Source organism: Miniopterus schreibersii (assembly GCF_964146895.1).
Source record: "Miniopterus schreibersii genome assembly, chromosome: X".
Lineage (NCBI taxonomy): Eukaryota > Metazoa > Chordata > Mammalia > Chiroptera > Miniopteridae > Miniopterus > Miniopterus schreibersii.
Window position 1 is genome coordinate 88,095,820 of NC_138104.1, and position 24,345 is coordinate 88,120,164.

Below are 24,345 nucleotides of genomic sequence, written 5' to 3' on the forward strand. Positions count from 1 at the left end.
AAGAGTATCAGAAGCCAAAAAGATTTCAACAAATTGGAGCAGTAGGCTGAATATTGAAAGATGAAATGTAAATATAAGGTGCTATTCTTGAGGTCAAAAGAAAAGTGAAATAAAAACAAAATCCAACTTACTTAGCCTGGGCTCCCTTTTCTTAGGGAGAAGGAAACTCCCTAAGGTGGAGAGTTATGTGCAGAAAGTTGGTTGAGGAGTGTTTCCAAGAAATACATTTGTAAGTATGTGAAAGAGGCAGGATCGGTCAGAGAGAGAAGCTAACCTGCAGTGAATCTGCAGTGAATATAAGAATTTATATTTCAGCTTATTTGAGAAAGGGATTTTGTGATAGAGCTGACCAAAGATGGAACAGGCTGCCTTGTAAGGTCATAGAAGTGTTCAAAAACACGTTGGGATAATAATTTCAAGTGTCAGGTGACACATGACTTTGGCACCCTCTTATAGTCTTTTCCTAAAGTTTTTTGTGTTTTTTTTTTCCAAATGGGGTTCTGCCAGAACTAGTGCCATTATACATTAATAAGTGTTAGCTCAAGAAAGGATTATTTGGTCAAAAAAGAAAGTTTAGATAACAGGTTAAGTCAAGGTAAACAAATTTCTGTGGAATTAATGAATTTTTATTATAGTGTCTGCACTGTGAATAAAGAAAGTGTGTGTGTTTAGGAATGGAGGGGGGAGGGGTAGATTTATACAGTGTGTATCCCTTCTAAAACTTGACCATGGAACCAGTTTCTCAAGAAGAATCTTACATGACACTGTGGCATCTGGCCCAATAATCAGTCCTCAGTAAGCATTTGTAATACAGATAGCACAGTATGTAGCATAGATACTGCATGGAGATCATTTCACTGGGAGTTACCAGAATAGTGTTCTTGAGTACCATTAGCTCAACTCTACTTGGGCATAAATTTCTCATCTAATCAAGGGAAGTTGTGTTATTCTATCTTTGACTCTGCTGAGATATCTTTTCTAGTGTTCACTTGGGACTGTTACTCTCACTTCATATTCTGTTGGAAGTTTAGAGTCTTTTTCTGGGAATATTAATAAATTTATGATAGATAGATAGATAGATGATAGATAGATAGATAGATAGATAGATAGATAGATAGATAGATAGATAGATAGATAGATGATAGATAGGTGATGGAGGGAGGGATGGATGGATAGATGGAGGGAGGGATGGAGGGAGGGAGAGAGGGAGGGAGGAAGGGAGGGAAGGGTGGATGGAGGGAAGGATGGATGGATGGATGGATGGATGGATGGATGGATGGATGGATGGATGGATGGAGAGGTGGAGGGAGGGAGGGATGGATGAATGGAGGGATGGATGGATAGATGGAAGGAGTGAAGGAGGGAGGGAGGGAGGGAGGGATGGATGGATAGATAAGGGAGAGGGAGATGGGTGGGGGGACTGGGAGAAAGAGAAAGAAGGAAGGACACGGATGATGGTGGCAGCAGAGAGAGGGATTGCGTCTCTGGCCCAGCATATTTCACTCACACTGAATCTTTGTTTTCCTGAGACTTTCCACAGTGATAAGGGAGGGAAATCACTTATAAATCACAGAGGTAATTTAGGATATCTTTAGTGAAAGAAGTCTATTTTAGTAGATAACAATAAACAATAGAAACTATTATAATTGCTGGGATCTGCTAATAAGTTATTTTCTAGAAACAAGAACTCCATTAACCCTCCTTGGTACTCTGTCCTCATTAACATTTTAATAGCGTGGGACTAACACTTACGGTTTTTTCCCCACACAAACCATATAATCCACAATGATTACACTTAGCCTAACTGTCAGGTGGCTGCAGGTAGACAGTTCTAGAAACCCAGCCAAGCACTTGGGGGGGGGGGGGTGTGTATGTGTGTGTGTGAGAGACAGAGAGAGAGGGAATCGGCCCCCATATGCTTCTCCTGTAGAGTGGCCAACCAGCCAGCCTCTCGCTTGGCAGCCGTTCCTGAGGGACAGGCTGGTCCCCTCTGCGGAGAGGCCAGGGCTCCTCAGCGGAGCAGCCTGAAGAACAGGGCTGAAGCCCCAGGTCCTAGCAGGATTTTGCAGACTGCTTTGCAAACCGGTGGCTTGGGGCTCCTTCTTGACTACAAGTCCTTAATGGACAGGGTAGGGCAGCTTGCTCAGGGGAGCTCCACTCTCCCTTGCCATGTGGCAGGCAGGTGGACAGACATCTTTACAATTCGCTAAGCCGCATTTCAAGTGGATGTAACATTTTACAGCTCTGAGTTAACCTTTTTCAGTATCAAAATACTCCTAACTCAGATGAAGATACTGAGGCAGGGAGAGTCTGTGATTTTCCCAGGCTCAAAACCCCAGCTTTGTTGTAATTGTGATGCAGAGATTTTTTTTTTTTTTTGATTTTTTTTACCTCTGCCAGCATCGTTAAAGTGACTCACTCCAAGAGGGCATCTAAGCAAGCATTTGCCATTCTTTATGGAGAATCGAGTTTCCCTCCATCTTATCTGTATTTCAGAGTTGTGCCAAATTTTGCTTTTGAAAATGTGGCATCTGTTAGAGCCTTACGACTCTTAACTTTAAAAGAAAAGGTCCCAAACAGTGACAATTGTATGTGCACTGGTGTGAGTACGACATAATGGACATGAGGTGAAAGGCCTGATACTGATGCGCATTTGCCATTTTCTAATTAATTGCTTCAGTAAAAATTAAGCTCTCACTCTTTTCCATGTCCCGCAGTAGGTGTTGGAAATGATGAACACAATTCTCCTTGAATATATATTCCACTCACAGAAGTAATATGCAGTTTTATTAGTCCCAGCACCAAAGGTACACCAATACTTTTATTTTGATCTCATCATTTTTTCATGAAGATTAAAATAATTGCAACTATGTCACATGTTACAAGTTTTAAGAGCTACTTTAAAAATACATGCTGCAGGAAAAGCACAATCAGGTGGGGGAAAGTATGATTTCATATTTTCAAATGAGAAACCAGAAGTGTTTGTACCTGTCAAAGACACTCGGCTTATAGTTTATATGATAAACTAATACTTGACCTATAGAAAAATGCCAGTTTTCCTTAAAAGAACTCAAACTACTTCAGAGTAAACTAATTCTTTTTTTTTTAATTTTATTTTTTGTTTAAAATATTACAGATGTCCCTTTTTCTCCCCAATGCCCCGTTCCACCCCGTCCCACCCCCCTCCCCAGTCCCTCTCCCCACCATTGTCGATGTCCTTGGGTTGTGCATATGTGCATATAAATTCTTAAACTTAGTCCTGGAATCGGGTTATAGAATGGTTTAAATGTTATAAATAAGAAATGGAAAAAGAAAAAAACAGTCTATCCACAAATCACTGTTTCCTGCTGACACCATTTATTGAGGACAGAAAGTGCCTGAGTGACATGCGCAGTAGTTTCTAAGAAGGGTGGGAAGCAGCAATAAACTCTGACCGCGTTTTTGTCATCACAGCGGGGAAGTGGAAGAGCTGAGTTAACTTTAAGTTGCTTGGGGAGCCAGTGACACCCTAAGTAATCACTGTGACGTTTTTGAACCTAAATTCAACACTTTGATTTCCAGCCAGAAGTGAACAGCTAGGTGAGACTCCGAAGCCTCCGTCGTTCTGAATGGCATCCGTCTTCCCCAGACGCTCCGCCTCCCCCTGTGTCACTTAAGCTTCCAGAGGTGACATTCAAGGATATTTCCAAATGAAATGTCCTTGTACTGCTTCTGATGCGGTAAACTTTATTTGTTTGCAGGACTCATTGAGCAAAATAAGGATTGGACAAAAAAAAAAAAAAAAAGTCAGTCTCTCTGCTCCTAGCAAAAAGCAGCTCGTAACTGTACTTATGTGAAATTAACAGGGAATTGACCAGATTGCTCAGTGATCTCCTTGCGTGGGAGTTTTGTGTTGTGCCAGTATCCGTGTTGTCACTAGCATATTGAAACCAACTAAAGCAAATCAGTTGGTTAATCATCAAGGGTTATTTAAATGACAACACCTCAATAGCATTTTCATTTTGGAAAAATGATGCCAGCCCGAGCATGAGCCAGGTGGTTTACAACTTAGTACCCACGTTTTAAAGTAGGTTGTTGTCACTCAAAGGATTTCTCATTGAGTTTTCTTATGATTCATGGGTGCTAGAATTTGGGAGAACTCTCTTAGGTAATACGAGAAGAGTAAGATTAAATACGTGAATTTTGTTACCAGAGCTCATCTCTGATTATTTTTGCTGAACTTTGTTGCGCATATTAACTTTATCGTACTCGTAACAGTGGACTGTGAAGTTTTAAACAATGTGAACATATACTTTTTCTGGATAATTTTAAAGAATTTTGGCTTACATGGGACCTTTTTTATTTTTTAAAGGTCAAAAAAATCTCTTCAAAGATTTAATTACTGTGAGAATTTTGTTTTTTAAAAGAGAACAGAACCTGTAGAAAGGTTGCTTACAATATTTATATTGTTGACTAATTCTAAAGGGTCATGACATCAATTAATTCATTGAGGAGCATTAACATTACCTTTTTATTTAATAATGCATATCATGAAAATTCAGGGCAAAATTAATTTAGACTATGGTATATATAATAGATGAATATTCATGTGTTTTAACACTCTTGACTTCCCTACAAAATGATGAAAACTTGCATGAGGAACGAGACTTTAGAATCCATCCCACATCCCACATAAATATAACTATACTATAAGAAAAATAAATATTTCTTTAGCTATATCCATAAATTAAGGATATTTATAATGTGGTGTCTTAGAAGAAATGTTCAGCTTGGTGTTAGTAGGGATGCTTGGGGAAAATAAAACTCGAAGAAACATTGCCCCTGCGGTGCCTCCTCCCTTATTTGTTATTTCTACCACTTCTGTGCTCCTGTCCCCAACTTCGCCTCCCTCTTTGTTCATTTTTATCTCCCCCTCAACCTCCACGTGTGTATTTTTGGCATTTGCTTCCTTCCCGTGGGCTCTTGCCCGCTGCCAGGTCTTATATACCTGTCCCTGTCCTCATGCCTCCATCCCCAGTGGCAAATGCCTTGTACCTCAGCTCCCTCCAGAATCTTGCCCTTCCAGTTCTCCTGCTGCCCAGCATTTTCCTCCTTTTCTAGACTCTTCTTTGTCTCATCTGTATATTTCTTGGTTTTGACTCTGTGCTGTTACACATTTAGGAAATGGCACCTAAGGGCACTGTTCTCCGAGCAGAGCTTTAGGCCAGCCATCTGGAATGCTGCCGTGAAGGGGGCCTAACTCACCGCGGCTCATTTTTTCCACAGTGCGCGCAAACTGCCTTGATCTCAATAGAAAGGTGTCATCATTGAGGGAACCAAATGCACAAAAATTTACTTGCTTATTTTTCCCCTAGAAATACGGCAGAAATTCTTTTATTTTTTACTTATTTTATTTTTTACTTTTTTAGTGTATCTTTATTGTGGAAAGAATTACAGATGTCACCTTTTTTCCCCACTGACCCCTTCCACCTCGCACCCACCCCCTGCCAGGCTTCCCCACACTATTGCCTGTGTCCATGGCTGATGCATATATGCATATAAATTCTTTGGAAGGAGGCAGAAATGATTTTAAACCAGATATGTAGAATGACACTTGTGTTAAACGAACACAGTGTTCTCATCTTAGCATCTTATTGGAAGCGTATTCCGTTAGACCCTGATATCTACTCACTTTCGGTTTTCAAATAATATGCACCTATCCATTAATCCATTAATTGCATATTATTTTTTAATTTATTGGGATGACATTGGTTATTTTTAATATATCTTTTACATAAAAGACTCCCTTCTGAAAGCTCTTATTTAGGAAATAATTTGTAAAAAATGTTCACAGTATATGCTTATTTCCTCTTTCTAGTCCAAACTCTAGCTATCTGAAGCTTTGTATATATATATTTTTAAATTATAACAGAAATGCTTACACTTTTTCATTCCTGTCAAAACAGATTTATCAGAGTTAGGTGAGCTTAAAATAATATATTACTGTATACATTAGAAAGTTGATTTGCTCCTTCCATCATGTTTGCTGCCTTTCACCGCAGCAAAATTGTAAATGTAAACTTATCCCCTAGAAGGTGAGCAGGGCTGCAGTTTTCAACTAATTGGGAGAAGCAGCCCTGAGTTGAGCACTGTCAGGCTGATTTGAGTCTTAAGATATGATGATGATTATTGTGTCAAATGTAATCAGGAATGTGGGCCTGAACTAACTAAAGGGCTGGCTGTTTTTAATTCAGGTTCGTATATGAAATAGACCTCCAGTTCACCGGTAGTCACAGCTGGCTGTAAAAGAGAGCAATTTTTAAAATGTGATTTAGTGCTCTGCGGAGCTGTAAGGATGAGGGATTGGGCACACAGGGGGAAAATATCCTAATTCTCTCCTTAAAAATTCTGTTTATTTTCAGTATGATATCCTTCATCTTGAAATTTCCCTGTAGCTCTGTGTCAGTGGTTTTCAACCTTCTCGGATCCACTGTCACCCCCTTTTCTTTTCTTAGAACAAATACTTTGTAATGCCTTCTTTACTATCATAAATCAAAATTTGTAGAAAAATATACCCAACCTATAGACATAATTTTTTGTTTGTTTCTATAGACACAGTTTCTAAAAATGATGCCCTGACTTAAATGTGAAACATAAATGAGAGTCATATACAATAAAATTATATGTATTTCAGTATGCAACTACCCAGTTAGGATCAAACTGGAACACGAGTGAAGTTTTGAGATGATTATATTATGAATGCAACATCAACAAATGCAGAGTGACACCAGTTTTTCCAAAGTGCTGAACAAATCTTGGCAAAATGCTTAACAGCACAAAGTAAAATTTTCCTTGGATTTTCATGGCAAATTAGTTGCATTTCTGAAAAATTCAATGTGTATTAAAACCTTGACAAAGGTATTTTGTGTTTATATGTCAAACTGAGTAAAGTTCTGGGTTTGGGTGTTTAGAAGCAGGATTTCTTCCTATGAGTGTCCGGTGGGACTTTCCAACATGCTGTAGGACTTGAGACAGTTCTTCATTGTGCTTGAAGTCCACCATCTCTAGCCACTCCCCATGAAATGCCAGTAGCACTCTTGAATCACTGTTAATTAAACACCCTCCCTCAATTTCCAGAAAGGCTCTGTTATGTGGTCCGTAAAATTGGGTAAAATATTTTTCAGACAAGAACTGATTTGTGGATTAATGAAATAATATTCTCTGAGAACCATACAGTTGCCATTTTCTCAAGGCTGAATGAAAGGAGCAAACATTTAACATCTGCTAGATTGTCTATCAGTCTTTTAAAATTCTGTGATTATCACTGCAGTTACAATCTATTCCTGTCACCTTTATTGAATGGCATGGTCTCTTCAAAAGAGTGATGATGACATCTCTCCCATGGCTACATTAATTGCCTTCTAACTAGATGTTGGCAAATGCAGATAAATTCTATATAAACATCACAGGAGATATTGTAACTCCCCAAGACTTTAAAAATGATGAGTGCTACTTAGATGGAGGCTGTAAGAGATATATGAACCCATTTCTTGAAGAGATCAATGAGGTAATTTTGTAGAACAAGCTCAGATCCATATACAGAGAAAAATAAAACCTACAGTATCTATAGGGTTGAGGCAAAAATAAGTTTTTGCATTGGAGAAATTTCAGACTGGAAGATGAACAAAATGCAGCAGTTTATTTGCATTTCATCAGGGCATTTGACAAGGCCTTTCATTATATTCTTGTGAATAGGTTGGAGAAATACTGGCTAGCTGCAAGGTAAATTAGGTGGTTTGAAAACCATTTCAAGCTTTCACACAAAGGATGTTGATGAATAGATCAGTGTCAAATAGTGAAGGGAGATCTCTGGTGCTATATCACAAGGTTCTATTCTCTTTCCTGACACACTGGATGTTTTTGACAGAATATGAGTGGAGCTACAGAGATGACGCCCATTCAAATTTATGGGTGGTACAAAGCAAGGAGGATAGGAGTACATTGGGTGATGGAGTCAAATGGGTGCCTAGACAGGATAAATTATAAGGCCCTTTCAGTACGTGATATCTCTGGACCAAGATCAGACTTATAGGCAATCAGCAAATTTGCCAAAGTAGTGGATTAATTTTGACAGAAGTTGTTTGTTGTGCCCTCTGTTTTAGCACTGTACCTAAAAAATACTTTGAGTTAGCGTTCATTGCAGGGATGCTTTTTAAAAATTCAAAAGAAAAAAGATTTTCATGTAAGAGTAGTAGAAATTCAGTCATTGAATATTAAATACAGCATATCGTCTAGTGAAATTGTCCACCATTTCACTTTCACTGCTAGTACAAAACTTAATGAAAGATACAAGTTCCAAAGGTTTAATATCTATGCTTCTACAAAGCAAAACACAGTTCTGGTCACAGAATTGGTTATTCTCATCTTTAAACATCTTAGTTATAACTGAAGACTACTGTGTTATATAATCAATTTTCTGTAACAAAGATGATATCTACAAATTATAGTGGGGGGTTAACCGAAATAATGTATAAACTTTAAAATTCTATACAAATACTAATTATTCAGTAAATTAACATCAAAAATAATTTTGGTTTGTAAGTTTTTTTAAGAACAATGGACTTTCATGAGACAAGTCTCAATAAAATTTAAAAGATTCATATCAAGCATCTTCTCTGACCATAATGGCATGAACATAAAAATCAATCACAAGAAAAAAACTGGAAAACATACACGGACATGGAGACTAAATAACATGTTACTAAACACTGAATGGATTAACAGTGAGACCGAGGAAGAAATCAAAAGATACCTTGAAACAAATGAAAATGAGGATACAACAACCTAAAATCTGCGGGACACAGGGAAAGCAGTCCTAAGAGGGAAATTTATAATATCACAAGCCTACCTCAAGAAACAAGAATAATCTCAAACAAGCTAACTTTACACTTAAAGGAACTCGAAAAATAACAACAAACAAAGCCCAAAGTGAGTAGAATAAAGGAAATAATAAAGATCAGAGCAGAAATAGATGAAATACAGTCTAAAAAAACAATACAGTAGGTGAGTGAAACCAAGAGCTGGTAGTTTCAAAGGATAAACAAGATTGAGAAACCTTTGACCAGACTCATCAAGAAAAAAAGAGAGAAGATGAAATAAATAAAATCAGAAATAGAAGAGGAGAAGTTACAAAGGATTATAAGAAAGTATTACAAATAACTGTATACCAAGAAATTCGACAGTCTGGAAGAAATGAATAAATTTCTAGAAACATACAATCTTCCAAAACTGAATCAGAAAGAATCAGAAAATCTGAATAGACAAATCATCACTAGTGAAATTGAAGCAGTAATCAAAAACTCCCAACAAACAAGAGTCCTGGACCAGATGGCTTCACAGGTGAACCTGAGCAAACATTGAAAGAACTGACATCCATCGTCCTCAAACTATTCCAAAAAATTCAAGAGGAGGAAAGATTCCCAAGCTCATTTCACGAGGCCAGCATTATCCTAATTCCAAAACCAGATAAAGACACGACAAAGAAAGAAAATTACAGGCCAATATTCCTGATGAGCATAGATGCTAAAATCCTCAACAAAATAATAGCAAACCAAATCCAGCAATACATTAAAAAGATCACACACCATGATCAAGTGGTATTTATTCCAGGGATGTAAGGCTGGTACAATATATGCAAATCAATAAACGTGATACATCACATTAACAAAATGAAGTATAAAAATCACAGAATCATATCAATAGATGCAGAAAAAGCATTCGACAAAATCCAGCACCCATTTATAATGAAAACTCTCAGCAAAGTGGGAATAGAGGGAACATAGCTCAACATAATAAAGACCATATATGACAAACCCACAGCCAATATCATACTCAATGGACAAATCTAAAAGCATTTCCCCTAAGATCAGGAGCAAAACAGAGATGTCCGCTTTCACCACTCCTATTCAACATAGTACTGAAGTCCTAGCCACAGCAATCAGACAAGAAGAAGAAATAAAAGGCATCCAAGTTGGAAAGGAAGAAGTAAAACTTCATTATATACATGATACTGTATATAGAGAATCCTAAAGATTTCACCAAAAAACTACTAGAACTGATAAATGAATTCAGTCAGGTATCAGAGTGCAAAAAATATATATATCCAGGAATCAACTGCATGTGTATACACCAACTTGGAGAAACTCAGTTTCTCCAGAAAGGGCAACTGAGAAAACATTCCCATTTACAGTTGCATCAAAAAATAAAAAATACTTAAGAATAAATTTAACCAAGGACATAAAAAACTGTACTCTGAATATTATAGGACACTGGAGAAAGAAATTAAAGAAGATACAAACAAATGGAAATATATAGCATGTTCATGGATAGCAAGAATTAACATCATTAAAATGTCCATACTACCGAAAGCAATTTACAGATTCAGTGCAATTTCTTTTAAGATACTCCAAATGTTCCAAAAATTTACATGGAACCAAAAGACCCCAAGTAGCCACAGCAATCTTGAGAAAGAAGAACAAAGTTGGAGGCATCACGTTACCTGATGTCAAACTATACTACAAGGTCATAATAATCGAAACTGCATGGTACTGGCATAAAAAATAAAAAAAAAGACATATGGATCCGTGGAACAGAATAGAGAGCCCAGAGGTAAACCCATGCCTAGGGAATCCTATGGTCAATTAATATTTGACAGAGGAGGCAAGAACATACAATGAGGTAAAGAGAGTCTATTCAGTAAATGCTGTTGGGAAAAATTGGACAGATACATGCAAAAAAAATGGAACTAGACTACCTTCTTACACCATGCACAAGAATAAACTCCAAATTCATTAAAGACTTACATGTTAGACTCAAAACCATAAAAATCCTAGAAAAAGGTATAGGCAATAAAATTGTGGACGTTTCTCATAGCAATATTTTTTCTGATATTTCTCCTCAGGCAAGGGAAACAAAAGAAAAAATAAACAGGATTATATCAAACTAGAAAGTTTTTGCACAGCAAACGAAACTGTCAGCAAAAGGAGAGGACCACCCACTGAATGGGAGAACATATCCGTCAATGATACATCTGATAAGGGGTTAATTTCCAAAATTTATAAAGAACTTATACAACTCAACACCAAAATAAAAAAAATCCAGTTGAAAAATGCACCAAGGACCTGAATAGACACTTCTCCAAAGAGGACATGCAGATGGCCAAGAGACAAGTGAAAAAATGCGCAGTGTCATTAAACATCAGAGGAATGCAAATTAAAACCACAATGAGGTATCACCTCACACCTGTCAGAATGGCTATCTCTTCAATAAATCAACAAACAAGTGTTGGCGAGGATGTGGAGAAAAGGGAATCCTTGTGCCCTGCTGCTGGGAATGTAGATTGGTGCACTATGGATACAGTATAGAGTTTCCTTTAAAAATTAAAAATAGACCTGCCTTATGACCCCGCGATTCCACTTCTGGGGATATATCTGAAAAAAACCAAAACACTCATTCGAAAGAATATATGCACCCTATGTTCATTGCAGTGTTATTTACAATAGCCAAGTGCTCATCAGTAGATGAGTGTGTAAAAAGTGTGGTATGTTTACACAATGGAATACTACTTGGCCATATAAAAGAAGGAAATCTTGCATTTTGTGACAGTATAAATGGACCTGTAGATTATTATGCCAAGTGAAATAGGCCAGTCAGAGAAAAACAAGTACCATACGAGGAATGAAAAAGAATATAGAGAGAGGCAAGCTACTTAATCTAGCTTATGAACATTAGGAAGTGTATCTTTTACAGACATTAACAGTGTAAGTGATCAAAACCAACTTAAGGACTCACATTATACAAATCAGTGAAAATTTATTTAGAGTACAAATTGTGTCTAAGTGTAAGACCAACCCTAATCTGTTTGTATTTATCTGGAAGGTAGTGTAACTGCATTTTTCTAAAGATTTTTTTTGCAGTCCTGTAAATATCCAGAATAGTAATTTGAGTCTCTGAATTTGAACCAAACCAAATATAATCAGTTACTCCCAACATTATTTTTAAACTTACCCAAATAATACCTTTAGGAATTGTATCAGTAGAAAATATAAAGTACGCACCTTAGATTAAAGAAAGGTAATCTCTTTGTTTTAACAATCCAAGTTAGGAAAATATATATATATATATATATATATATATATATATATATATATATTGAATACTTCACCTATTCATAATATTTTGTATATTTCTTTCATCATCTAATTTTTCTCAGTGATATAGGATAGAAATACAAATCAAAGGAAATGAGTAATGCAAATAGTAGAAAGTACATTTTTTACTGCTGTCTCCTAATATTTTCTTTTCAGAAGTGTCCTAGTGGTTTTAGGGAAATTATATAATTATGGTTGTTTCTCTAATGATATGTTGTGCAAATCTCAATTTTAAAAATATTCAGAGTAGCCCAGCTGGTGTGGCTCGGCGGTTGAGCATCGACCTAGGATCCAGGCGATCGCGGTTCGATTCCCGGTCAGGGCACAGGCCCGGGTTGCGGGCTCGATCCCCAGCAGGGGGCGTGCAGGAGGCAGCCGGTCAATCACTCTCTCATCATTGATGTTTCTCTCTCTCCCTTTCCCTTTCCCTTCCTCTCTCTGAAGTCAATAAAGATATATTAAAAAAATATATTCCGAGTAAAAAATGAAAGTGATAGAATGTGTATTTCAAAATTTCTTACATGACCGATAATGCCTCCACTCTCTTACTATTTAAAAGTAAAGTCTAGGTGATTTCTTTTACTAAAATGTCTGTATCATTGAAGGAAGTTTAAACATAGCTTCAAAGCTGTGGTTTATCTTTAGAGGTCTAATCTATTTTTCGTGCAAGTGTGTTGCTTCTGTACATGTTAAAAAGTCATCCTGTGTTGTCTAGGGTGACGAAAGATGGGAATGAGTTTTCTGAGAACTAATCAGCAATACTTTGGGAACATTTAGGTCATGGTTTCCAATTAACTCTGGAGAGTTTGAGTAATTCTGTACCAGACCTCAAGAAGAAGGGCTGAAAACCTCATTAATTCATATGTCGGTCAACACCAAACCAGCAAATTTGCGTTGAGAATGGATTTTTTTTTGTTTTGGAGTGAAGATCAGCTAGATCTGTCCGCAATAGTTAGCGTGGGAGAATGTTTCTGCACGTCTGTTCCCTTGTGTTTCAGTGACCCTGCTTATGGTCAAGTAATAAATAGATAAATCTGTGCTCCAAAACAAAGAGTAGGATTCCATGGCATAACCTTCCCTGCACTTTTCTTTGACTATAGTGAGTATATCAGAAAGGAGTGGACACCAATATCTATTCTCAGAGGTAGGAACTTTTCTGAGATGTAAGATTTGGGCAGTAATCTCAGTTCTGCCACTTGTTTGTGTGCGAGCTTGAGAAAGTCATTATGGTTCTCTCAGAATCGATCTTGCCAACAGCAAAATGAAACCAGCGGTAACCTGTTCCATACATCTAAAAGGTTTCTTATTTTTGTGAAAATCAGTTCAATTAGGCAGACTTTTAATGATCATCCTTTATTGTGTTTTTCTGTTTGTTTGTTTTGTCTTGTTTTTTGGAGAGGAAGGGAGAGAGAGAGTTGAAACATCAATGAGGAGAGAGTCATTGATCAGCTGCCTCCTGCCTGCCCCCGACTGGGGATCGAGCCTGCAACCCCTTTATTGTGTTTTAAGATAAAGCCCAGCTAGATTATCTCCATTTCTTTGACAGGAAGAGCACAAAAAATGTTTAAAAACAGATTAATCACTTATTAGGCAAATTGATATTGAAGTTCATAAATACAGCGTGATGCATGAATCCAGATGAATTATAGCCCTAATCACACTGTAACTGTAGTTCCATGTTTACCTCTCTGTCTTGTCCACCAGACTTAAATATGTTAAATGCCCAAGTCCATGGCTTATTGACTTTTACGTCACCATCACCAAGCTTAAATCCTGGCACATAATACATATGGAAAACATGCCTGGATGACTCAATGAACGAGATGTTGGTAAACATGTGGAAATAAGAATGAAGTTCAGATTTAAAGATAATCTGTGTAGAGCTCAAAGCCATTGGGAGGAAATGGAATATCCAACTGAAAGCATACAAAGAAAACCAGAAGCAGATTGTAGGTAGAAAAAAATGGGAATACCTTCTGAAATGATGAAAGAATAATTCTGAGTATGTTTTAAAACACTTAAAGAGCTATATGGTTGTTAGCTTTTAAATTTTCTTTTCTGTGCTCTCCCTTAGAGCCTGCGTCTCTACCCTCGGTCAACAGTTGAATTGAAAGGACAGAGTATATTTCTGAGTTCACAGTTCCATAACAGAGGGAAAAAGAGAAACATCCTCTCATTGGCACCACCCTCCTGTAGTCATATTTCTAGGTAGATGTTGCCCAAAACAGATTCAGCTGAGGCAGGAAAGATTGATTAGGGAACAAAGGTCTCAAACTCCACCCCTCCTCTTTTCTGTCTTGGCTGGAACATCAGACAGGACCTTCACTGACCATCTGTTCCCCAGCTTCCCCCTCCCCAATTTCCTGTAATTGGGAGAACCAAAAAGAAATTATCTGGAGAGGAGAGATGAGGAAGAGCACCGTAGGCAGTCACCCCAGAGGACCGCCCTGTCCCCCCTTGCCCATGTTTAACAGAAACCTTCCACCCAGATCCCATCATTGGTGCGTCTAGTTCTCTGAGTCACCTGCTCTCACTTCTTGAGTGAGTGCGTACTATTGCTTCGGTAAATTTACTGTGCTTTGCTAAATCTTTCTGTCACACTCTTGAATTCCTTCTTGTTCCATGACAAGGACCTAGATGGGCTTGAGGCCTCCCTTTGGCCCCCCTGGGGTGCTACCCAGCATCAAAGCCACAGTCAAAGGAACTAATGGGATGCTGTCCAAGCATTAGGGAAGAATTTTGCTTAGGTTCTTGCTTCTAATTAGTGCAGATTACTACTAGATTTGCTAGATCCTTTCTACAAACTTCTATATAGCCATAGGTAATAAAATTTTAGCTACCCCTTTCAAATACAATACAAAGTTATTTGCCAGAAAATCAAAGCGGAATTTATTTACTATCAAACCAGTACAGACTGTTACAGAACAGAGTTTGAACTTCAGGTTAACTCTGGTTCTATGAGTGCTGTTTGACGTTGCTGGAAACGTTTTGTTCCTAAGTGCAGGTGCTGTAAAAGTGCTCATTTTCTCTGGTCTATACCTAACAAACCATAAAGGGGGAGGAATGGTCATGCTGTAATCCATCCCCTAAAAATATCATAAGAAATGATAGTGGTTAAAATGCAAATAAACCAGGAAAGAAAGATTCAGATTATTTTATTTGGTTATTCCATGACAATACCAGGGCCCAGAAGGAAGTGTTATTTAGGAGACAGTGATGTCAGTTTCCCCAAGTTGTCACACAGAAACACCTGGGTAAAATAGCCTTCTATATCACATTCAGCCTTTTTTTCTCCTAAAAATATTCAATGTGCTTATTTCTGTTTGATTATATATATGTAATATATAACATAATCATCCTGCAATAGAGTACATTGATAACGTATTGTCCATCCATGTATCTAATAATGGAATATTGTCTATACATTAATTAAACTTTTCAGCTTTACCTTGGAAAGTACTAATTTTCCTTTACTCCTTTGCTTTTTATGTATTAGGCTGATCTTAAGAAATTGGTAGTAGTGAACTTAAAAGAAAATTTCAAGTCTTAGAGATTTATTTAGAGATCCTGTGATATGTGTGTGTGCACGCACACGGATGTGAATGTTTAGTGTCAGATCCAAGTATTACTTATCTGATGCCTCATGGTAATCAGTTCTTAAAAGGAAGGTGGAGATGCTGAAGACATGCCTTCTGTGAGTCTCTCCCCTTACATAGAGTTGTCTCTGGATGGGCACCTTCTTGGGTAGGTGCAGGGTTGTACCTTTATAGCTCGAGCACTTTGCCCCTCCAGTAGATTCTTTCTTCTAACTGGCAACAGTGCAATTCTGCATTATCTGTAGATCTCCTTGAAGAGCAACCAGGGCTGCAGTAGCTCTTCCGACTCCATGCTGAGTGTGAGAATCCTCCATCCTGTCCCCTTTTGAGACAGTAGTTGTATATTTATCCACATACACAGCTTAAGCAAGTATATATTTTGTTGCTGTTGTTTCCTTTTTTTATTATTATTTCTTTATAGAGTTCAGAGAGAGGAAGGGAGAGGGAGAGAGAGAGAAACATCAATGATGAGAGAGTCACTGATCGGCTGCCTCCCGCATGCCCCCCGACTGGGGATCGAGCCCACAACCCGGGCATGTGCCCCAACCGGAATGAGTGCAAAACATATTTCAGTCCTGAAGAGGGGCCGGGCAGCCCAGCCCAGCGTCCAGTGCGCCAGCAGTTCAAGCTTGGTGTCCAGTGGCAGTGATTCTCAAACTGCAGCATGTATTGGAATTACCTGGGAGGCTTGTTGAAACAAGCCTTGCTGGACTCCGCACTCAGAGTTTCTGATTTCGTAGGTCTAGGGTGGAGCTTGAGAATTTACATTTCTAGTAAGTCCTCAGGTGATGCTCATGTTGCTGGTCTGTGGGCCATACTTTGGGAACCACTGTACCACGCGGCCCCTATTTACATACTGAGAGTGGTTTATGGCACCCTTATGAATGGAGAGAAAACCTTTGAAGTCGCCATACCCTTCCATACTCCATTAAATTCTTAGCTCATTTTGTACATTATAAAGCTGGAATAACTGAGAACTAAAATTTGTTATATAAGCAGTACTTAACCAATACAGTAGATTATATTTGTAAAGCATCACTACTACTTCTGATATCTAGTCATTGGTACTTTGAACATTCAGCCCAATTTTCTCCAGGGTCTATAATTTGATAATCTAGACAGAGGAATTTACAAAAGAATCCATTTTTAGATCTTTAATTTTGTTCTAAGCCATTTTTTAAATTTCTTCACGATTCTCATCATTTCTACATTCTTATTTATCATATAAGCCATATGGTTACAGAAAATTTAAAAGTACAAGGTACATTCACAACTATTTTGAATGCACAAATATGGCATACGAGTACCCTTGACTCATTTCTAGTCTGGACTTGGCACAATTAAAATTTAGGAATTCAGTATACATAGACTGACCTCAGGAGAAAGGATGGAGCCTGCAAACTCCCACACAAGCAGGAAACAACAATCTCCCTGTGATCGAAGAGGCCTGTAAAGGGGCTCGTTTGAAGAGATTTTCTGCTGTTGCTGCCATTGAATTTTTTAACGTATTTTCCAAACTAGAAAATATTCAGCCTGATGCTGTCAGTATTTCAGACCACGAGGGTATAGTTTAGGAAAATGGTGCCTTACTGTCCTGAAAGAGTTACTGTTATCCCCTAAGGGCCTAATTTACAAAGCAGCGAACTCGCTGGTAGGATTTGGCTGGAAATCTCATTGTCTCAGTAGAACCCTTTCATCTGATTTATGTGCATTGCGTTTTACAAATGGCTCAAAGTTATTTACTGCTTACGTTCTCTGGAAGCAGAGGGTAAGTGGTGTTTCAAGTTTAAGGACAGGGGAGCTAAGATGCATCACGTACAGCTCATCATGAGAAGGAGCGGATAAAAAATGCACGGTGTCTAATTCTCTAAGCGTCACTCTGCCAGGAGAGACTTTCAGGCTGTCCTTTGATTTTGTATGAAATTGGAGTATGTTCGAAAATATGTCAGTGTCTCACCCTGTATTTGTCTTCGGGAATGTGACAGCTAATTTCTATCCCAGATTTGGGGCTGGAGGTGGAGTGAGTCTGAGTGATTTCTAAGGCGCAGGCCAGCCTAGAAATATCAGCGGATGTCAGCAGTTACACGTGCCCAACCTGTACGATTGTAACAGGATTCTCGGTGCTGTCGCAATGGTTCTGAATTTTTTATTTTTTATTTTTTTGGTTCTGAATTTTTAAAGTAAAAGATAAATAAACAACAATTTGGCTCTTTCTCTCTCCATTGATAGTGTGCCTGAAAACTGGATAAGCAGGGAGCCAGCAGCCCAGGGTAGCCCTTAAACTGCGTGAGATTTAAGTGATTTCCCTAAGCGGGACACCAGGCCACCTTTCCGCTGCGCACTATTAAAGTTTATTTAGGAGTTTATAAATAGCTTAGTGCGATGCTTCCTTTTTTTCCAATAGCTGCATCCTCATAAACCTATTCTCCCCTCCGCCAGTTAATGCAGACAGAAGATTTTTCTCTAGCAGGAGCGCCGAAACGACACTGGAAGACTGTATGCTCAGCAAAAACCTCCCCCGTGATGAATCAGCAGCCCTTCTGGGGGCTTTGCTGCCGCTGGCTCGGCAGGAGCTGTTTATTGCCTGGTTTGCACATCCCATGGTAAAGTTGCTGCTGAAATAAATTGCAATTTTGCATAATTATTGACAATCGCATCTTAACAAGCAGCGTGTATCATATTCAAGTGTTCAATTTTTTAAAATCCATTTTCAGCTTATGTTTAATCCCAGAAAGTGTTTGTGTAGTAATCGAAGGCAAATACAGCCCTGAAATCGGGTACTAATTTCCTCACTGCAGAAAAAGTTACCTGAATCTTTTTAGATGGGACTGTTACCGCCTAAGGCAATTTTCCCTCCCAAGCTATTATTATGTAGGTATTTGCTGAGGGGGTGTGTGTGTGTGTGTGTGTATCCCCATACATGCATTATATATGTTGTCAGGAAATGTGAATAATATTTTTAAGATTGTTTGTGTCATTAGGGAACTTGGTTCACTCCTAAAAGACCAGAGGAAGTGAGAGAATGGGGTGCGGGCAGAGGGAACCAACATTTTTGAGTAACTGTAACGTGTTAACTATATAATGTGTGAGGCTTTACAGACATTGTATTTTCATTCTTGTCACAGCAGTACGTATTGCAGAAGAGAAACTAAAAAATCAGAGAGGTTGTAACTTGCCCTATCACACAGTTGGTAGGGGACATTGGGATTCAAACCCAGATCTGTCTGGTTTTTCAGCTCTAACTTTTCCATGACACACACATAAAATTTTCTTTTGGAAAATAGCCTCAGTTACATGGCAGGCAGGTAATGAAATATAAAGCTAATGCAATAGATAAAACTATTAGAACACTATAGCGAATGTTCTACAAAATAATATTCTTCACAAAGGTTTCTACGAAAGGTATTTTTTTACTTGTTAGTTTTTTTGCTCTGCTTTGCCCTCCAATCCCCTTCTCTTTTTTTCCTCCAGCATTCAACTTTCTACTCCAGTTTTACATTTTCTTAACTTTTCTCCTTGCCTATCCAATCCTAGTGTCCTGCCTCAGGTGACATCAAAGATAAGCATGGTGTAGGGTTTTAGGGTTTTTACATATAAAGATTAGCTTAAGCATTTGCAGCACATTACAATAAGCTTTCAAAAAGAATAAAATAAACTTTCAAAACTGATTAAGAAAACTTAAAAAGTTAAAGAAAAATTTTTGAGAGTTCATATATGAACTTTCAATACTCTAAACTCATATGTGAACTTTTCAAAACTCCAAGGCTTCTCTCGTTGTTGCTGCTTTTTGTTGTTTTAGTTAACCCCCGCCCAAGGATATTTTTTCCATTGATTTTTAGAGAGAGTGGAAGAAGGGGGGAGGGAGAGAGAGAGAGAAACATCGATTGGTTGCCTCCCGAATGCGCTCTCACTACATGCGCCCTGACCGGGCGGGGAATCAGCCCCGGGACCGGTGCGCAGGCCGCACTGGCAAGGGCAGTTTTTGTTGCTTTTACCAACAACTCACCCCTCGGTTCATATCTACAGTTTAGTCCCTTTACCCTTGCTCTTTTCATGAGGCTCTCTGGGTGCACCACTCAGATATTTGAGAATTGCATCTGAACATTTGTCCCTTTGCAGAGTGAACGAGCGCGAGGCCTCTTTGGAAGAAACTTACCGATTACTGCAGCAGTTCCCCCTGGACCTGGAGAAGTTTCTTGCCTGGCTCACAGAAGCTGAAACCACTGCCAATGTCCTGCAGGATGCCACCCATAAAGAAAGGCTCCTAGAAGATTCCAAGGGAGTAAGGGAGCTGATGAAACAATGGCAGGTAAGTCAGGCATTTCTACTTGAGCGCTCTTGTGGAACCGGTTGAACAATTCTCAGCATATGTCCTTGTATATGATAGGCCGGGGGCAAACTATTTATATGGCCTGGTATATTTAAGCATTTGGGCAAGAAGGAAAGAGGCAGAGGAAGAAGAAAAAGTCATTTATTATTTCATTTCACACCCCGATCTTCTAACTAGTACGTGTTTTTAACCAGGAAAAATTTGCACGTAAAACCAGAGCTTTGGACAAGAAACTTTGCTCAGATAAAGAAATTAAGGATTGGTTTATTAAATTGAAAAAGTTGCCATTTTTGAATGTTTATTTAATATTTTACAGGGAAAGCATCTGTATGAATTGTCTATTTTATTTAGCGTTGCTAACTAAATCAGTTTCCCTTCATTACTTTCAAATACGTTTTGAAATGCTAATCTGGCATTTTGTAGCTTTCTTCCTAGCATGATCTGTGAAAATAAAAAATGAGATGGCTAAATTTGTCATAGTTAATGATAACACAATTTTCAGACAATTGTTTTTCCTAGAAACAAAAATTATTGCCATAAAATTTCATATCAGAAACAGTGAACACAGAAGCCGAGGGGAGTCGTGTTTAATGAAGTCTTAGTGAGAATCATATTTTACAGTTCAAGTTTATTCTCAGTACCTGATATAATTTTCCTGAACTATTATGGAGTTTTGTTATGTATAGTTGAGTTTTCTGGCTTGATATAAGAACTTTACTGTCATCACAAATAAAATTTGGAGTGTTAGAATAATATGATCAATTTTTAGACCAGCTTCATTTGCTTCTTTGTTTCATAGTTTTAAATCATGAAGAAAAGTGCTCGTGTACCCTAGGCTGAAAAATAATTCCCAAATCAAATCATCATAAGCAAAGGCTCTTCTCCTCCCCCTTTCTGTTCTGTTTTCTGTTTTGAGATGGTATTTGATCTACTTTGCTGCTCTGGTGTATAGAGTAGATGACAGTGGCAATTTATAGCTTCTTAAATTCTTCATTCCTGCCCTGTCCTTCTCATGGGACCCCACTTGCCCCTCCAAAGTGTGTGTTGAGTTGGTTTGATCATTTGGAGGCAGTTTGTTTAGAACAATACCTGACTTTATCTTTGCAGACATACCCCCTGGCTTGAGAATGCAAAAGCGATGCAAAGTTAGACTTTTTTGGTCCCTCTTAGATAAATGGTTAGAAAATGTGATGCTGTGATTTTTTGGACTTAGGACATTTCATAAATAAAATGTCCTCCTTGTAAATACCCAGAAGGTCACCCTAGAATTTTAATAAATACTATATAGATTCACATATTCTCATCAGCTATGGTAAAAAGTAAAACTTTAAGTGGAACTTTTTAGCAGATTACTTTAAAAATAAAAAATAATCTGGTGGCTCAAAATAATTTTATAATAAGAATTTATTAAAATACCCCTTAAATCAGTGATTAAGTCTGGTTGAGGGCAAAGATACATCCATCTATCTCCTATACTTTTTATATTTACACCTGCAGTACTAGACAATGAAAATTCATTTATAACTCCAAATCTTGAGAAACTGCAAGATTCTGAATCATTAAAGAAAAAATTTGCCATGTTTCCTACTTATATTGGAAGAAGGCAGAATAAAGTACCTTTTGTGTTTAGATTTCTGATTTCTATATTAAACACAGTTGGAAATTATGCTGAGGAAACTTTCTTAGCTTGTGCTGTATAAAAAAAATGTATTTATTCTTGCCCTAGCCGGTTTGGCTCAGTGGTTAGAGTGTTGGCCCGCAGACTGAGGAGTCCCAGGTTCAATTCCAGCCAACGCCCCATCCCTGGCCCCAGTTGGGGTGTGTGCGGGAGGCAACCAATCGATGTGTCTCTCTCACGTCGATGTTTCCCTCCCCCCCCCCTTCCATTCTCTCTGAAAAGCAATGGAGAAAATATCCTTGGGTGAAGATTTAAAAAAATGTATTTATTCTTAAAAACCTTATAAAACTACCTGAGTCCCTGAAAATCTTAAACATAGTCTTTTTCCCTCACTTCAGTAGGACTAAGATTTCAACATCATTTTAAAACATGGCAATTTTCTCATTCCCTCTTAGTTAATATTGTGTTTTCTATCAATTCCAGTTGCCTGAGGTTGAAACTACATTTTAGAAATAAGAGTGACATTTACAGCCAGCTCGGATTTTCAGTTAGATGGCTCAATAATGGTCTTTTGATGAAATCTTTAGAGGTATGGTAAAAACTCCAAAAGTACTGAAACTCTCGATTATTGTTAATGGCACATTTCAAGTGATAGAATTGAATCAAGATCCTGGGGTTTACAAGCAACAAATGGAAGCGCCAATTTTGAAAGTAAATAAAACCACATATTGTAGGAGATTACATGCAATTTCAGCTAAATGGAAGTATTTGCTTTTTCCACCTGGAGATGATTTTTTAATTTTGAACAAAAGGGATTTTCTCTAATATGTGGGAAGGAAAGATACGCAGCGGTTTGCCTTCTCGCTTCACATGAAGAAGTTGGTAGCATCATATTTGTTCTTTGATTCATGCTGCCCAGTAGTCCCCCTTTATCCACGGTTTCAGGTACCTGTGGTCAGCCATGGTCCAAAAATATTAAATGGAAAATTCCAGAAATAAGCAAATCATAAGTTTTAAATTGAGTGCCCTCTGAGTTGCGTGATGAAATCTCACTCCATCCCGCCCGGGACATGAATCGTCCCTTTGTCCAGCACCGCCCTGCTGTAGACACGCCCCGCTATTGTCACTTAGCAGCCGCCTAAGCTATCGGACAGACTGTCACAGCATCGCAGAGCTTGTGTTCAAGTCCCCTTATAGTTAATGATGCCCCAAAGTGCAAGAGTAGTCATGCCTGCGATTCTGATATGCCAGAGAGAAGCTGTGAAGTGCTTCCTTTAAGTGAAAACCTGAATACAGTACAGGGTATTTTGAGAGAGACCACACTCACATAACTTTTATTAGCGTATATTGCTGTAATTGTTCTATTTTATTATTAGTTATTGTTGTTAATCTCTTACTGGGCCTAATTCATAAATTAAACTTTATCACAGGGATGTATATATAAGAAAAAATATGGTATATATATATATATAGAGAGAGAGAGAGAGAGAGAGTTTGATGCTATCCTTGTGGATAAAGGGGGACCACTGGATAGCAAGAATAGTTCTTAGATACTCAAAAAGGAAACTCCAGCCCTGGCCGGGTGGCTCAATTAGTTGTAGCATCGCTCTGTGCACCAGAAGGTTGCAGGTTTGATCCCCTCTCGGGGCATGTATGGGAGGAAACCGATCAATGTTTCTCTCTCTCTTCCTTCCTCTCTAAGATCAATTAAAAAAAAAAAAAAATCCTTGTTTGAGGATTTAAAATAAATAGATAAATAAATGAGGAACTCCAAGTGCCTAGCCAGAGCAACAGCTTTCCCAGTGGAAATGATATGTCTGTTCACCCAGAGCAGTGAATGCTACTAAATAGAGACAGGGAGTGAAAACCTTCACAAAATATGTTTTTCTCTGTGGCTGTCAATCAGTTGTTATATAGAGAGACTCCAGCTCTTGCTAGACTACCTGACTCACTGTTGTTTGCCATCCACTTCATAGGATATTTAAATCTCCCCGCAGTCATTGCCATCCATGGGCTCTATGCACATGTATATATTATGAAGCATATGCTTCCTTAATGGAATTAACTTGATTCATTCCACTCTGAAAGCCTTTAAAATTTCTTCCTTATATTAGAAAAGTGGTATTTACTCTCCTTACTGAAAGTAAGGACATAATAGTTGTCTTTGTACTTTGGGATAATGAGAATTTCCTTATAAGTATTGTTATTTCTTTAGCTGGAATGTTAAAGCCAATATATTTTTATAGAGTGCCAACCATATAGAGCCCTGAGATGTGATAGTTTGAGATTTTTTAATTGACAATGTCTCCTTAAAATGAAGAGCTATATTCATAATTGTGTCAGGTTCTTCTTGTGTCTAAAACATTTCTTGCTTTGGGCCTCAGAGCATTGATAAAGATGGTCATGGTTTTCAAGAAGATACCGCGCACTCTGAAAAGTCAATCTGGATGGCCCCTAATAGCCATTGTCTTTTGTTCCTCACAGAGCTTTTGTGAGAATCTTGTAAGATAATATAAAAGCACTTTTAAAAAGCTTTCTTCAGATGAAAGATCTGTATTATTCACATTATGAGTTACCAGTAGACAAAAGTCAAACTGAAGATATAAACCTAAC

The 24,345-nt window shown here is 38.1% G+C and overlaps 1 protein-coding gene across 5 annotated transcripts in view; it reads left to right on the plus strand.

Moving 5' to 3' along the window:
• Nucleotides 1–24,345, plus strand: part of DMD (dystrophin) — a gene marked incomplete at its 3' end in the record, with an annotated part of 1,946,774 nt that overhangs the window by 1,484,203 nt on the left and 438,226 nt on the right. For all 5 annotated transcript variants that reach the window (XM_081125527.1, XM_081125528.1, XM_081125524.1 and 2 more), the window contains one exon: nucleotides 19,904–20,093. In XM_081125527.1, the coding sequence (XP_080981653.1) occupies nucleotides 19,904–20,093 (190 nt within the window). The remainder of the gene's footprint in view (nucleotides 1–19,903; nucleotides 20,094–24,345) is intronic.